Source organism: Galeopterus variegatus, unplaced genomic scaffold (genome assembly GCF_000696425.1).
Source record: "Galeopterus variegatus unplaced genomic scaffold, G_variegatus-3.0.2 Scaffold7711, whole genome shotgun sequence".
Classification (NCBI taxonomy): domain Eukaryota; kingdom Metazoa; phylum Chordata; class Mammalia; order Dermoptera; family Cynocephalidae; genus Galeopterus; species Galeopterus variegatus.
In genome coordinates, this window is record NW_007733822.1 from 33,236 (window position 1) to 46,804 (window position 13,569).

Here is a 13,569-nt window from a genome sequence, read left to right on the forward strand (position 1 = left end):
TACCACACACAGAGAAAAGATAAGTATTTGAGGTGATGGATATGTTCATTAGCTTGATTAATTATTCCACACTGTATCCATAAATCATAACATCACTTTGTACCCCACACATATATTCAACTATAACTTGTCAAATTACAATTAAAAAATTTAAAATTTAAAAAAATGTTAAATAAAAACGTTAAGTGGAAAAAAAAGCCAGATACAAAAGGCTACATTCAATGTGATTGCATTTGTATGAGAGTCTGGAAAAGGCGAAACTTTAGGGACAGAAAACAGCTTAGTGGTTGCCAGGGGCTGGGGGAGGGGGATAGGAAATTGACTACAAAGAGGCATGAGGGAACCTTAAGGATGATGGAAGTACATTACATCTTAATTGTGAGGTATTTATATAAATGCATATATTTGTCAAAACTCATCAAACTGTACCCTTAGAGTGGATTTTGCTTTGTGCACATTATTCCTTAAAATATCTGAATTATATTGAAAAAGTGAAAGAAAAAATGGCTGTGAATCAGAAATAAGATGGCCTTTGATGTCACGTATGCCAGAAATAGTTACACATCCCTGAAATAGAGTCCTGGGGAAACAGAATCCTGCTCCCCTGGTGTCCTCTAGGTGTAGTGATGGCTTGTTCCCCCCCTGAGAAGCTCCCAGCTCCTGGGACCCAAGGCAGAGGCCAAGGCCCGCTTTTCTTGTCTGGCATGGGTGCACTGCCATCTGGATCAAGTCCCTTGGGCCCAAGGTTCAGTTGTCCAGGGCACCCCAGTCAGTGTCTCCAAGTTTTTTGGGGGTATGCATATTGATACAGCAAAGAGAGAATCCTATCAGGACCTGATTATTTAATCAGATGTTATCAGGCCCTGCAGGGAGAAGGCAGAGAAGGTAACCTATTAATCAAACAAACAACAAAAAAATTTAAGAACTTCTTAAAAAGGAAAGGGAATGACAAATCATGAACCCAACAGGATATTCTGGCTAACCACAAGTTGCCAGCAGGCAGCAGTAATCCCAGCTGTAGCATTTTTGTATTTTTTGCACGCTTTACACACCTGCTTCATTTTGCTCTCTCTGCTTCCTGAGAGAGGCACTTAGGACCACACAAAGTGAATGCTGTGTTCAAATTGCCTGGACCTGGATATCGGGTTCCAATTTTGCCCTGGCACAGATCCGATGTACAGGAAAGCATGCCAGATACTGGCTGCATTAGACAACACAGTGGTACAGGATTCTATTTGCTGACATTTTATCCAGGGCTTTTGTAGCCATAGCCAGGAGTAAAAACTGGTCAGTGCTTATCACTGCGAGGGCAGGTGGGGTAGGATGGCTATCTTTGTCAGATTTTCGTGTCAAGGTTATGTTAGCTTCATAAAATCAATTCCGAAGCATAAAATCAATTCAGCATTTCCCCCAAAGGCTCTGGAAGAGTTTAAATAACATCGAAATTACCTGTCCCTTGAGTTTGAAAGAACTCATGCTAAAGCTCTCTGAGTCCGGTGTCTTTTTTTAGACATGACAAATCTTTAAATGTCTTTCGTGGCATTTGGTCTTTTTGTGTTTTTTATCTGCTGAGTCAATTTTGAATATATTCCTTGAAGATTACTCTTTAATGTTGAAACACTGCAATTATAAGCATGTACTAGTTTCTTAAATTTCAAAAGTCACCTCCATGGTTGTGTTAATATTCCCTTCTAATCCCATATTTTGTGCTATTATTTTTATTGATTAGCTGATTTGCTTCCCTCCCCTCCCCCAAAACGAACAATCTAAGTATGAATCATACACCTCTTGGAGAAGTTATACTTATCCTCATCCGTCCACAAAAAGTGCTGTCCACAAAAGAGCTGCCGTTTCCAGGAGTCATATGTGATTCTAGAGAGCTTGTGGAGGAAGGAGATGAAGGTTTGAACAGTGATCTCACTATGTTTTGAAGCACAGGCATAAAGCTTTTTGTCTGGTCCCAGATGCCTTTGAGGATCTAGAGGAAACCAAGGCCCTGTCTCCAGAAATGTGCCTGTGTTTGAATCCTGAGACAAGTCATGCAACCTCTCTGTGCCTCGGCTTGCTCATCTGCAAAATGGGCATAACAGTGCCTCCCTCATAGAGTCATTGTGGGGATTAAATGGGTGAACCTTCACATAGAATTTAGGGCAGAACCTGCTATGTGGCTAAGTATTAAAGAAGTTACCTACTATCATTGTTATTTTTGGAATTCCCCTGCTGGGTCTTTTTCTCTTCCCCAACCCTAGAAGGTACCTGTGTTTCCCCACCCTGAGGGCCAGAATTTGAAGTTGCGTCTGTGAACCAAGGGACATGGTTGCCCCAGAGAAAGGAAAGGAGTGTGAAATGAGGAAGGGGTGGTGGGTGCAGATAGAGGAAAGGGGCCTTGGCAGCTTCCCCAGACTTGGGAGATGGTGGCTCTGGCTCTGCTGGTAGCAAGGACAGTGACCTGCTCCTGGCAGTGCCCTGGGGAGGTGGCAAACCTTGAGGAACATGGCTGTGTGGTGTCCTTTTGCCCAAGCTTTGCAAGAAGCAGAGACACTGCCCATGGAGGCTCAGCCAGAGAGCCTGTGTGTGGTGATTGTGGGAGACTGAAGACCACAGGGTCCCTCTCTGATGTTCTGGGCCTTCTAAGTCCTCTAGGGTAGGAGTAAAATGCTCAGGACATTGGATTTCCCACCTGGTAGCTGGGAGGCTCAAAGCAGATTAAGTTTGATTTTGAAAACATGTTTTAAAGAAAAGCTATTTCACGGGCCGGCCCGGTGGCACACTGCTACAGTGCACCGCTTGGGAGCGCGGTGGCGCTCCCGCCGAGGGTTCGGATCCCACATACAGACCGGTTCGCGCTCACTGGCTGAGCGAAGAGCGGGGGCAACACCGAGGGTTGTGATCCCGTTGCCGGTCCCGGACCGGTACGGGCGCGACACTGAGGGTTGCGATCCGTTGCCGGACACGAAAAAAGACAAAAAGGAAAAAAATAAAATAAAATTTTAAAAAAAAGAAAAGCTATTTCACACAACTAGGGTAAGTGTGGAAAAAAATCCATACCTGCTTCCTCTCCTTTCTGTATGTTGAGTTTTGTTGTTAAATCTCCTTCAGGACTTTCTCATCCTTCTCAAAAAGTTCTGCCGTGACTTTCAGGGTGACATGTGGCACAGGCTCCCTTGGGTCCCAGGATCTGGCTGCTGTCCTGAGGTTCCTGGGGTGTGGGCAGTGCCCCTCATTCCCTCTGGCCAGCTGGTGCCAGCTCCAGCCAGCCCTGCCCACAGTCACTGCCTGCATGACGCAGTCTGGGGGATGGTGAGGGAGTTTGTGGGGAGATATGCAGCCACTTTCCAGCAAATGCTGTGCTTGTAGTGTGTACCCAGATGCAGCCATGGTGGGGGGCAGCAGGAGGGACCCGTCCCTAGGAGTGACCAGCAGGGTTCAGAGGCCATGCATGGGCACCCAAGGGGCTTTGGCCTCTCTTGCCTTGACCACAAAGGGGAGAAGGTGCCTGGTGGAAGCCGGGAAGTAGGCCCCCTACCCAAGGCTGCAGGGGTAGGTCTTGCCAACTTTGCTAAGTCTGCAATAACTAAAGAGAGTGGGAACCTCCCCCAGGAGGCGCTGAGGGAGTCCCAGCAGGGCCAGCTGGCTCAGGGCGGGCATCAGGAGTGAATCATGGCTTGCCACCAGTGTGGGGTACTGTGGAACCAGGCCGAGACCTCCAGTGCAGAGGGGAGACTCAGCCAAGGGGTTGGGGCCCCGGGCTCCCTCTCTCTCCGGTGTTCAACTTTGGAGGCTTTGTTTTCACGGAATCTGTAAATATCCTTACAGGCCCCTACCCCTCTAACCAAGAAGTCTATGAAAGTGCTCTCTTAAGAGTCATTTCTCTGGGGACTAAGAAGCTCTTCATGCAACAGTCAGACAGGACACGGGCCGGGTCTACCACTCACCTTTGTTATCAGATGCTTCCTTAACGTGGGCCTAACTACACTTCTCAAAACAGGTGGGAGTTTTGTGGAGTGAGAGGAGACAGCATGGGGCCCTTTAGGGAGGGTGCTGCTGCCTGGGTAGGTGGCACAGCGTGGAGCTGTAGGCATCTGGGCGTGTGAGGGGGACAAAGCCAAGGCTGTGGCCAGGACACCAGCCACTGGGGGATCCTGGTCTGAGCTGGTCTCGTCATGCTGGCTTGCATGGCCCACTCACCTGGCCTGGGCAGCTGGGCACCTGGGCACCCTCTCTCTCAATCAGTAAGCCTCTCTCAATCAGTAAGGTTCTGGGGCCAGCCCTTGGTTTGGGGTCTGATGCCCCACTAAGGGCCTCTGTCTGTGGTATCCCCCAAGCCAGATGATGCCCCAGGCCTCACCAGGCTGCAGCCCCCACAGTCTCTGGGCTGGCTGCCCTGCTCTGGGTCCAGCAGTAGTCCCCTCCCCCCCCACCAAACACATGCAGCGGCTGGACTGTGCCTACCTCCCTCCCTCTCCTTCTCTGCCTCCTCCCCTCTCTTCTCTTCCCTGCAGACAACAGCCCTGGGACCCAAGGAGCCCAGCCCATTCAGGACTCAGATGGGGAGACTGAGGCCCATTGGAGTACAGAGCTGGGATCCCAGTTGGGTCCCCTGCTGCTTGCACTGCCTCTGCTCTCTCGTGTCCTGCTCTCAGCCACGTCTACCCCGAATTATCACTTAGTGGATTCTGTCGCCCAGACCAAGGGCAGGCTGCACGGGGCCCATTGCACTTCAGGGCATTTGTCACAGGCAGTGTCTGGAGAGGTAGTGAGCCCCTCAACTCTGGGACTATGCAGGAAGAGGATGGGAAGGACACCAGGTGGGTGACCTTGAGGCCTGTGCAGCTCAGGCTGACTCCTGCACACCGGTGCCCAGATGAGCTGGCAGAGACCCTCTTGGTCTGTGAAGCCCAGAGGGAGGTGCTGGGTCAGAAGTGGAGATGGCACCCGTGTATCTTTGTGTGTCCAGGGTGGGGGGGCCTGGGTGCCCTTCCTACTCCTGTGCGTGTCCATGGCAGGGTGAGGGTAGGAAAGCCCTGGGTGCAGTCACACAGTGCACCCCAGTTTAAGAGGGGAGAGGAGGTGGTTAAGGAAGGCTTCAAGGAGTCAGGGTGTAAGACGGTCCTTGGAACGGCAGACAGGCGGGTGAGGGGGCCGGTGGGCCTGAGTCCCTGTGTCATGTGACCTGGTCTCCTGACTGCTAGACACCTGCCAAGCCTCTTGTCATCCTTAGAACTCTTCTTTCCCCACTCCCAGGGCACAGACTCTGCCATCCTCTGTAAGGCAGAGTACCTCATGAGACTCTGCCCCTGAAGTGGCAGGAGGCCACATCTCAGGTCTTCACAGACAGGGCAGTGCTGTGAGCCTGCCCCAGAGGGCATTTCAGACACTGAGATGGGACTTAGCCTGGCTCTTGGACTGAGTCTCTTCCCTTTTCTCACCAACTACTCCCTTGGGGGGCAGGCGGGTGCAAAGGTATCCTGAGGGCTTGTGGGAAAGGAGGGAAGGCGGTAGCACCCGCATGCTTCGAGCCTGGCTCTTGAACTGAGTCTCTTCCCTTTTCTCACCAACTACTCCCTTGGGGGGCAGGCAGGTGCAAAGGTATCCTGAGGGCTTGTGGGAAAGGAGGGAAGGCGGTAGCACCCGCATGCTTCTTCCTGGCCTGGCCCAGAGTCCAGGATCTCTGGGACACCACAGCCAGGGCAGGGGAGGGGGCTGTTCCCTCCATCTCTCAATTCCTACAGCCTTCAGCCTCCACACCCACCTCAGTGCCTTTGCTCAACACCGTCCCCTCTGCGAAGAACACCGGGACACCACAGCCAGGGCAGGGGAGGGGGCTGTTCCCTCCATCTCTCATTCCTACACCCTTCAGCCTCCACACCCACCTCAGTGCCTTTGCTCAACACCGTCCCCTCTGCGAAGAACACTCTTCTCCCCTCCCTCCCTGGAAGGAGGCCACGTGACGGTCTCCCTCCCCCCAGGTGCTGTATCACCAGGCACAACGTGCACCCCCATTCCTATGTGGCTGTAAGCTCCCTGGGAGCAGGAACCATGATGCTCCTGTGTGTGCCCCAGCACAGTGCCTGGCATTCAGTAGGCACTCAGTCTTAAGGGAGTAAGTGGCAAGTGGAGTGAGTGACTGCATTAGACAGCGACTGGGCGGGCCATGAGTATGGGAGGTGGAAGGTGAGTGTGTGAGGCCAAGAAGGGGGGCAGGTGGAGGAGCGGGAGCCTCCCACCCCCATGCCGGGGGCCCCCAACCCAGTGCAATGTGTCTTCTTTCCTGCAGTGGCTTGGCTTCAGGCTTCCACAACAGGCTTGCCACCTTCAAGGTTTCTGCAGTCCTGACAGGGTGGTTGCTGTCCTCGGGGAAGGATGAAGCCCAAGGATGTCCCTTGAGCCCAACCTAGTGTGGCAGCCAGCTGGGCCACATACAGAACCACAGAGTAGAAAAACCTTGTTTTATTCAGCCCGGACCTGGGTAATCTTGCTCTGTGGTATGGCCAAAACATAAAAAATTAAAACCAACAACTGACACAACAGTGTGGTAGAGAAAAGTTAAGTACAAAATGGGGCCTGGCATCCGGAATCCCTGTGGTTTCGGCCCCTGCTCGCTCCCTGAGGCCGGCAGGGAGGGATGCCCCTGGCGTCCAGCTGCCCCTGCCTGTGGGTTGGGGGCTGGGCCCCGTGGCAGGAGGCTTCCTGGGGAGCAGGGCCTGCTTTGGAAGGGGAGAGATTGGCCATCTGTCCCTCTTGGAGATCAGGATCTAAGGAAAGAGAGAGCAGTCAGTGTGGGCTGCAAGGTGGGCCCCCCACAGCCTCCCAGCTGGGGCTTCCTGTCCACATCGAGAGCCCGAGGGGGAGGGCAGGCACAGCCTCCATTTCCCTCAGAAACTTGGGCACAGGGGAAGGAGGCTGACCCCTCAGCCCAACTCCAAAAAGAGGGGTTTCGTGGACTCCCTCCCACCAACCCAGAGCGCGGTCTTAGCACACCCGTGCCTATGCCCTGAGTCCCAGATTGTTTTCTAGGCCATTAGCAGAGCTGCTACTGTCTGGAAATACTTTCTTTCTTGTTTTTTCTAACTCACTACTTTCTTTTAAAAGCCTCCCTTTTCCTCTTTAGAAACATGATGGAAACCCACAGGCGTCAGTCCCATGGCCTTTCTGGGAACGCTCCGTCCAGCTTCCTGTGCACACTGGCCCAGCCGCCTGCCTGCGGTCAGGGTCACGGAGACGCTCTAATAAGACTGGGCCTTTCCAAACACTTATGTAAAGAGCTCTCGGAAGGAAGGGCCTTGGCCTCCTCTGCCGCCTGCAGGCCCCCGGGGAGCTGGGAGGGAGGTGCAGGCTGCATCTCTGTCTGCCCTGCTGGGGGCCTGCTGGTTGCTCATGATGGGGATGCAGGCTCCCTGCCTCCCTCAGCCCCCAGTGGCCTCCTTTGTTTCCTACAGTCCCCTTCCTTCCGTCTTCCTCCTCCTTCCCTAGAAGTGCTTCCCAGAAAACCTCTGCTGCTTAGATGACCCCTGAACTTTGAATGGCTGATTGAGACAGGCCCTGAGGAGCAGGAGGGTGCTGGAAACCCAGGCTTGTGAAAGAGCCAAACTGCCAGTGACAGGGCAGGAGATGGTCTTCCAAACAAACTCTGTGCCCTGGGTAATGCTGATCTAATTCTACTCATGAGGAACCTAATCTTTGTATTGAGCTGGAGGCTGCTGTCCTCATTTTCAATATTCCTGGTGCGCTGGAAGAGGGGAGGGGGGAGTTGTGAACAGGTAGGTTAGTGGTAGCAGCCAAGGGTGAAAGGGCTGTCTCTGAATGACCCAACCCTGGTCATCCACTGAGCCCCTATTCTGGTCACAAACTGAGTCCTGACCCTGGTCACACACTGAGCCCTGACCCTAGGTCACAGGCTTAACCTCTCACAACCGCCATCCAACAGTGAGCATACACTATAGGGAAAGGTGCCGCTGGGCCTTGGAATCTCTACCACTTGTCCCCCAGTTGATGAACTAAAGCTTTAAGCTTTAGGACTACTCTTTTGTTTTGCTTTATCTGAACCCTTGACCTTGGTGTTATCAACACCACGCTCCAACCAACTGAGCTAACTGGCCAGCCCTTTGCGTTTTGTTTTGTTTTTTAATAGTTTTTATTTTGTTTTATTTTTGGTGGCTGGCTGATATAGGTATCCAAACCCTTGACCTTGGTGTTATAACACCACACTCTAACCAACTGAGCTAACCACCCGGCCCTACCTTTCTTTTAAATGGAAAAGATTTGCCTTGATCTGATCTAACATCTTAAATTCACATGGAGTCGGGTGGGGTTTCTTTGTGAGCGTGTAAACAGGGGGTCCCTCTGCAAAGTGCTTCATGTGGAGAAGCAGGAGGGAGACTGAGGACAGCTGGCCCGGGAGAGCAGAAGCTGAGGACGCTACCCAGCAGGCATGTGCCGAAAGCCTGGGCCCAGATTTCATTAACTTCCTCTACAACAGGGACCTAGGGACTGATGGTGGCTCATTCCAATCAGAGTCACTTCCCATCTGGGTCTGTTCAGTTCAATCCACTTGGTAAGGACACTGATGGTCACAGCAGCTGCTCACTGAGTGCCACTGTGTGCTGGGCTCCTGAACATGCAGAATCAAGCCTCTGCATCCTTATCCTAAGCCTGTGTAGGAAACGCCCATTTCATAGTTGAGAATGGTAGCTCGGAGAGATGAGGTGGATCACCTGGTGTCACAGACCTGGGACTGCAGTGCCCACATACTTGCAATGAACCATCCTGCCCTCTGCTGGTTTCTACTGGGGAAATCTTAGGGTGCCGCATGATCAGGCCCCAGATCAACACCCTGCAGCAGAGCCCCACTGTGAGCACTCAGCCTGGGGTTGGCTCCAACAGGGCTCTTTCTCCTGGGCCCAGCCACAGTTGTGTTTGGCCATCAGGTGCCCCAAAGTGCAGGTGCTTTACTTATTTCAGATGGCCAGCCTGCTCCCCATGCAGGAAAGGGGCTGGGGCCGGAAGGGTGGGGGGCGAACACTCACTGGACAATTTTGCAGTTTGTCGTGGAAACATAGCGGCCTGTGTAGTGGATATTGCATCTCACCACGTTGTTGGTGAAGTCAGACTCCAATACAATGTACTTTGGGTTCACGTGCACCTGAGGAAGAAGGGAACAGAGAGACCTAGTAAGGGAGGCTGTGCTTCACCTGCTCACCAGAGAAAGTGGTGGTGAGGCAGAGAGACAGACAGACAGACACAGAGGTGATGGGGAGAGGGTACCTGCATGGAGGAGGCTGAGACTTGGCTTTCCCAGATGAGGCACAGCCTACATGGATGTACCAAGTTGGGCTGTGTGTCATTAACATGCTTTTCTACTTGTCCCTGCACTGATGGAAGGGGTGAGGGAGTGAGGGTATCCTGGAGCAGGAGGGTTCAGGCTAGAAGGGACTCTTGGTCACAGGAGCCCTCGGCTTTGCAGGGCTTTCTCTCAGAGAAGAGCTGAGAACCTCTCCTCATTTCTCTCCCAGATGGCCTAAAGTCTGCCTTGCATGCAGACAGTGGGGATAGACCTCATGGCTCTCCAAGTCCTCCTTGCTCTCTGGTCCTCTGTCACTTAGGGAAGATGGTGTTACCGCCTCCTCTAGCATCACCACAGTTGGGCCAAAGGGCCTTGGCGTCTTTATGGAAAGAGAGGCCGTGTCTGCCTGAGACCTAAACCTTCAGAGGGGCAGCGTCAACCTCATGTGATGCTTTAGATGCCGCCGCCTCTGCTCAGCAGCTGGGGAGGAGGGAACATGCCCAGAGTGGGGGGACACTGAGCATGAACATCAGGGTGGAGAGAATGCCCCAGACCAGCAGGCCCACCTTGAGGATGTAGTTCCCAGGCTGCACATCTGTTATGTCAATCCACTGGCAGTCAATGTCCGCGTTGTAAGTGTCATAGCAGCCTGGGCTCAGGCCCTGGGGAAAGGGACAAGAGGAGATGTTGGGGTGCTGCTCACTCCTTGGCACCACCCCATGCCCCCCTCCAGCAGGCGGGGGCCCTCTTTCCTCTGCGCTTCTCTTCTGACCCTGGCACAGGCTGGCTGCTCAAGGTGGGTCTGCCCCTCCCTGAGGCCACTGGATGGATGGACCAGACAGAAGACTGGGAGATATAGTGGCCAGGTGGGAGGGATGAAATGCAGTGGGGAGGGAGGCCTGGGAGAGACATGGAGGAATGGATAAAAAGAGACAGGCAGGACAGATGGACAGTTTGTGGATGTTTGGATGAACTGATGGAAGATGGACTTGGGTGGACAGACAGGCAAATGGGACACAAGCTATATAGAGTTTGTTACAATGTTCCTTTCTGTCCATGAGCTGATCCCCCAGGAATGATGCAAGAAGGGGCCTGGCAGGGAGGGGACCATCTCCACAGGGCCCTGCGGTGGCCCGTGGCCTGGCGAGAACACCCTCACTTTGACTGGAGCCAGGTGTCCTGAAACCTTGGGACCAGCCCATCCTCAGCTTGGCTTGGCCGTTGTTGCTCTTTGCCTCCCCTACTGCCCTGGGCTGGGCGCAATCCCCATGCCCCTGGGTGCCACGCCCTGCCTCTCTAGCCCAACCTGTGTGTGAGAGGTGCATGCATAGCGCTTGAGGTTGCCGAAGTCACAGGTGCTGTCCTCCAGGCAGAAACTGGCCTTGTGGCCCTCGGCCACCTTCTTGCCTGTGGCTGCATCCAATAGGTCATAGTGGCTGAATTCGTCCATGCTGTGGTAATGTCTGGAGGAGAGAGAAGCGGGATAGTCTCCCCTGTCCCATCCTGTCCCCATCCTGAGATGGGCCAGAGGACCCCGCTTTGACAAAGCCTCCTGACCAGTCTGGGCTCTTCTGTCCCCTGAGTCCCACAGAGTGGCATCTCTGGTGCTCCCCGCCCAGCCAGGTCACCCTAGGAGAGCACCTCCTCAGGACTCTCCCACCTGTACTGGCCGCCCTTGGGCAATGCCCTTATTCTAGATGTTTCCATCCCTTATCAAGATCAATCCTTCCATGTCCCATCTTCCAGCCCAGCTTTGGCTAAAGCTCCTCTGAGAAACTCTCTCTAGGAATGGATCCTTGGCAGACACCACCTCCCCAGGGCCCTCCAACCAGCATCTGCGTCTCCCTGAGTGCTAATGGGGGTAGGAGCTCAGGCACCCAGGCCCCTGGCCCAGAGGAGGAAGTGGGAGAGGCTGGGCCAAGCCCCGCTCCACTCACTGATGGCAGCTGTGCCACTCCCAGGTGTGCCGTGGCCGGTTGGGGAGGAAGTCCGCCGTGCCCTGGTTCTTCACGCGCTGGGGGAAGCGCAGCAGTACCCGCACGTCATAATCAGTGGCCTCAGGAGCGTAGGCTGTGCTGCAGGGGCAGGTGGGAAAACTGAGTGGGACTGGGGTACAGTGACGCCAAAACCCAGCATGGGCCACATCAGCCCCCTCCCCAGCCCTGAAGACTCTGCATCTGACCCCCGGCACTGCAGCAGAGGCTCAGCCTTCTTCCTCTCTCACCTGACCCCATGAAGGCCTAGCTGTCCCCTCCTTTCTGGCTTCCACTGTGTGGCTTTCAATGGGGTCTTTTTCAGGCTGGCCAGTTAGCTCAATTGGTTAGAGCGTAGTCTTGTAGTAACACCAAGGTCAAGGATTCAGATCCCTTTACTTGCCAGCTGCCCACCAACTCCCCCCCTCCCCAAAAGGAATCCTCTAAAAATGGCATCAGGCCTAGCAATGACCCTCTGTGGGTCCCTAATACCTGCAGGTAACTCAGCTGGAGACAGCCCCTGCAGGCAGGGCCATATAAAAATCTTGGAGGGCTATTTAAAAATAGCCCTACTCAGGAGATTCTCATAAGTCTTCCCTCCTCTGGACAGAGCCCTAATTGTTGACCAAAGTATGCCATGTCTTAGGTGTGGACCTAAAAAACAGGCTTGAGCTCCTTGGGTCAGAGCCTCTTCATTCTCCTGGGCCTATCCGCTCTTCTACTCCCCTGGGTTCCAGCTTCAAAGTCTATCTCCTAAACAGATTTAACTCCTTCTCTGTTCCATACTTCTGTCCATGCTGTTCGCCTGACCCAGAACTCCAAAGCTCACTCAGCCTCCTAGGTCCAACTCAGGTCCCCTCTTCCAGGAAGTTTCCTAAACAGATTTAACTCCTTCTCTGTTCCATACTTCTGTCCATGCTGTTCGCCTGTCCCAGAACTCCAAAGCTCACTCAGCCTCCTAGGTCCAACTCAGGTCCCCTCTTCCAGGAAGTCTACCCTGATTGCTCCACTTAGAGGAATTCTGACTGCCTGTGAGTTCTAACAGTGCTGCCTGCAGCAACCCTGATACCACATGTGTCTTGCAGTGGGTTGGATGTGACTGCATGGCTTCAGGGTCAGCAACCTGCCCTTTTCCATTCAGGGAGTATGGGTCTGGTTCAGACTGCCTGTTCATAATTCACTTGCTGACCCTAAATTCTCAAATGAAGCAGGCCTTGTAAGAAGAGGAGAAGGGAGAGAGAGGACTGAGGGGTGGCAGTGAGGGGAGACACACGGGGTGGTAGGAACAGGAGGGCTGGGCTGGGCCCCCCCTCCCCCCCACAGCTGACCGCTGACAGCTGTCCTGGCTGGCCTCGGAGGCACTTCCCTGGCACTCCTTAAGGTCTGAGTCCTACAGCCAGAGGCGAGAGGTGGCCAGTTATGGGGATTAGCTCTGTCTCTGAGAGTATGTCTGGACAACAGGCGGCTCAGACTTCTGTCTGCCAGGACATAAGGCTCTTGGCCTTGTCTGGGGGAGGCTTGGAATCTGTCTGTGTCTGGGTTGAAACAAAACATCCTCCTTCCCTCTGTTCAGTAAAATCCTGCCCTTCTGTTCAGCTCAGCACACCGTGGGAAACCATCAGGGACTAGGTTCTAGGCCCAACTTGGCCACAAACTTGCAGTGTGACTTGGAGCAAGTCCCTTCCCTTCTCTGGGTTCTGCCTGCAGTGTGTGAACTGGCACCAGTCTGTGGCCCACACTTGCCAGTCCTGGAGGGCCCTCCCGCTGTAGGTCCTCAATTCTGAGGGGCTCTCTAGGTCTGCAACCCCATGCCCAGCCTCCTCGATGCCTCAACCCTTGCCAACCTCTCCCTCCTCAGCCTGTGAACCACTCATTCTAGCTCTTGGCTCCCTCCTGTCACGTGGTTCTGTCACCAGGACATGGGTGAGGAGCCACTCTTTCCAGCTAGACCAGAAGACCCTCCAGGACAGAGGACAGGCTGCTTCCTCCTCCCTGCAGCTGGGAGCTCAGGTCTGGGCACCTGGGATGCTCCATGAAGATGCAGTGATAGTCCGACTTTGACCAAAACCCCTCTAGGGGCCGGCCCGGTGGCGCACTGGATAGTGCGCCGCTTGGGAAGCGCGGCGCGCTCCCGCTGAGGGTTAGGATCCCATGTGGAGACCGGTTCCCGCTCACTGGCTGAGCGCGGTGCGGGCGCGACACCGAGGGTTGCGATCCCGTTGCCGGTCCCCGGACCGGTCCGGGGGCAACACTGAGGGTTGCGATCCGTTGCCGGACACGGAAAAAAGACAAAAGACAAAAAAAAAAAAAAAA

General features: G+C 53.9%; 1 protein-coding gene across 1 annotated transcript in view; it reads right to left on the bottom strand.

Moving 5' to 3' along the window:
• Positions 1–9,022: 9,022 nt before the first annotated feature.
• LOXL1 (lysyl oxidase-like 1) overlaps positions 9,023–13,569 on the bottom strand; it is a 26,206-nt gene continuing 21,659 nt past the window's right edge. Inside the window, exons 4-7 of the mRNA XM_008592251.1 lie at positions 11,221–11,358; positions 10,590–10,746; positions 9,850–9,945; positions 9,023–9,142 (exon numbers count right to left, since the gene is read on the bottom strand). Of these exons, the coding sequence (XP_008590473.1) occupies positions 9,023–9,142; positions 9,850–9,945; positions 10,590–10,746; positions 11,221–11,358 (511 nt within the window). The remainder of the gene's footprint in view (positions 9,143–9,849; positions 9,946–10,589; positions 10,747–11,220; positions 11,359–13,569) is intronic.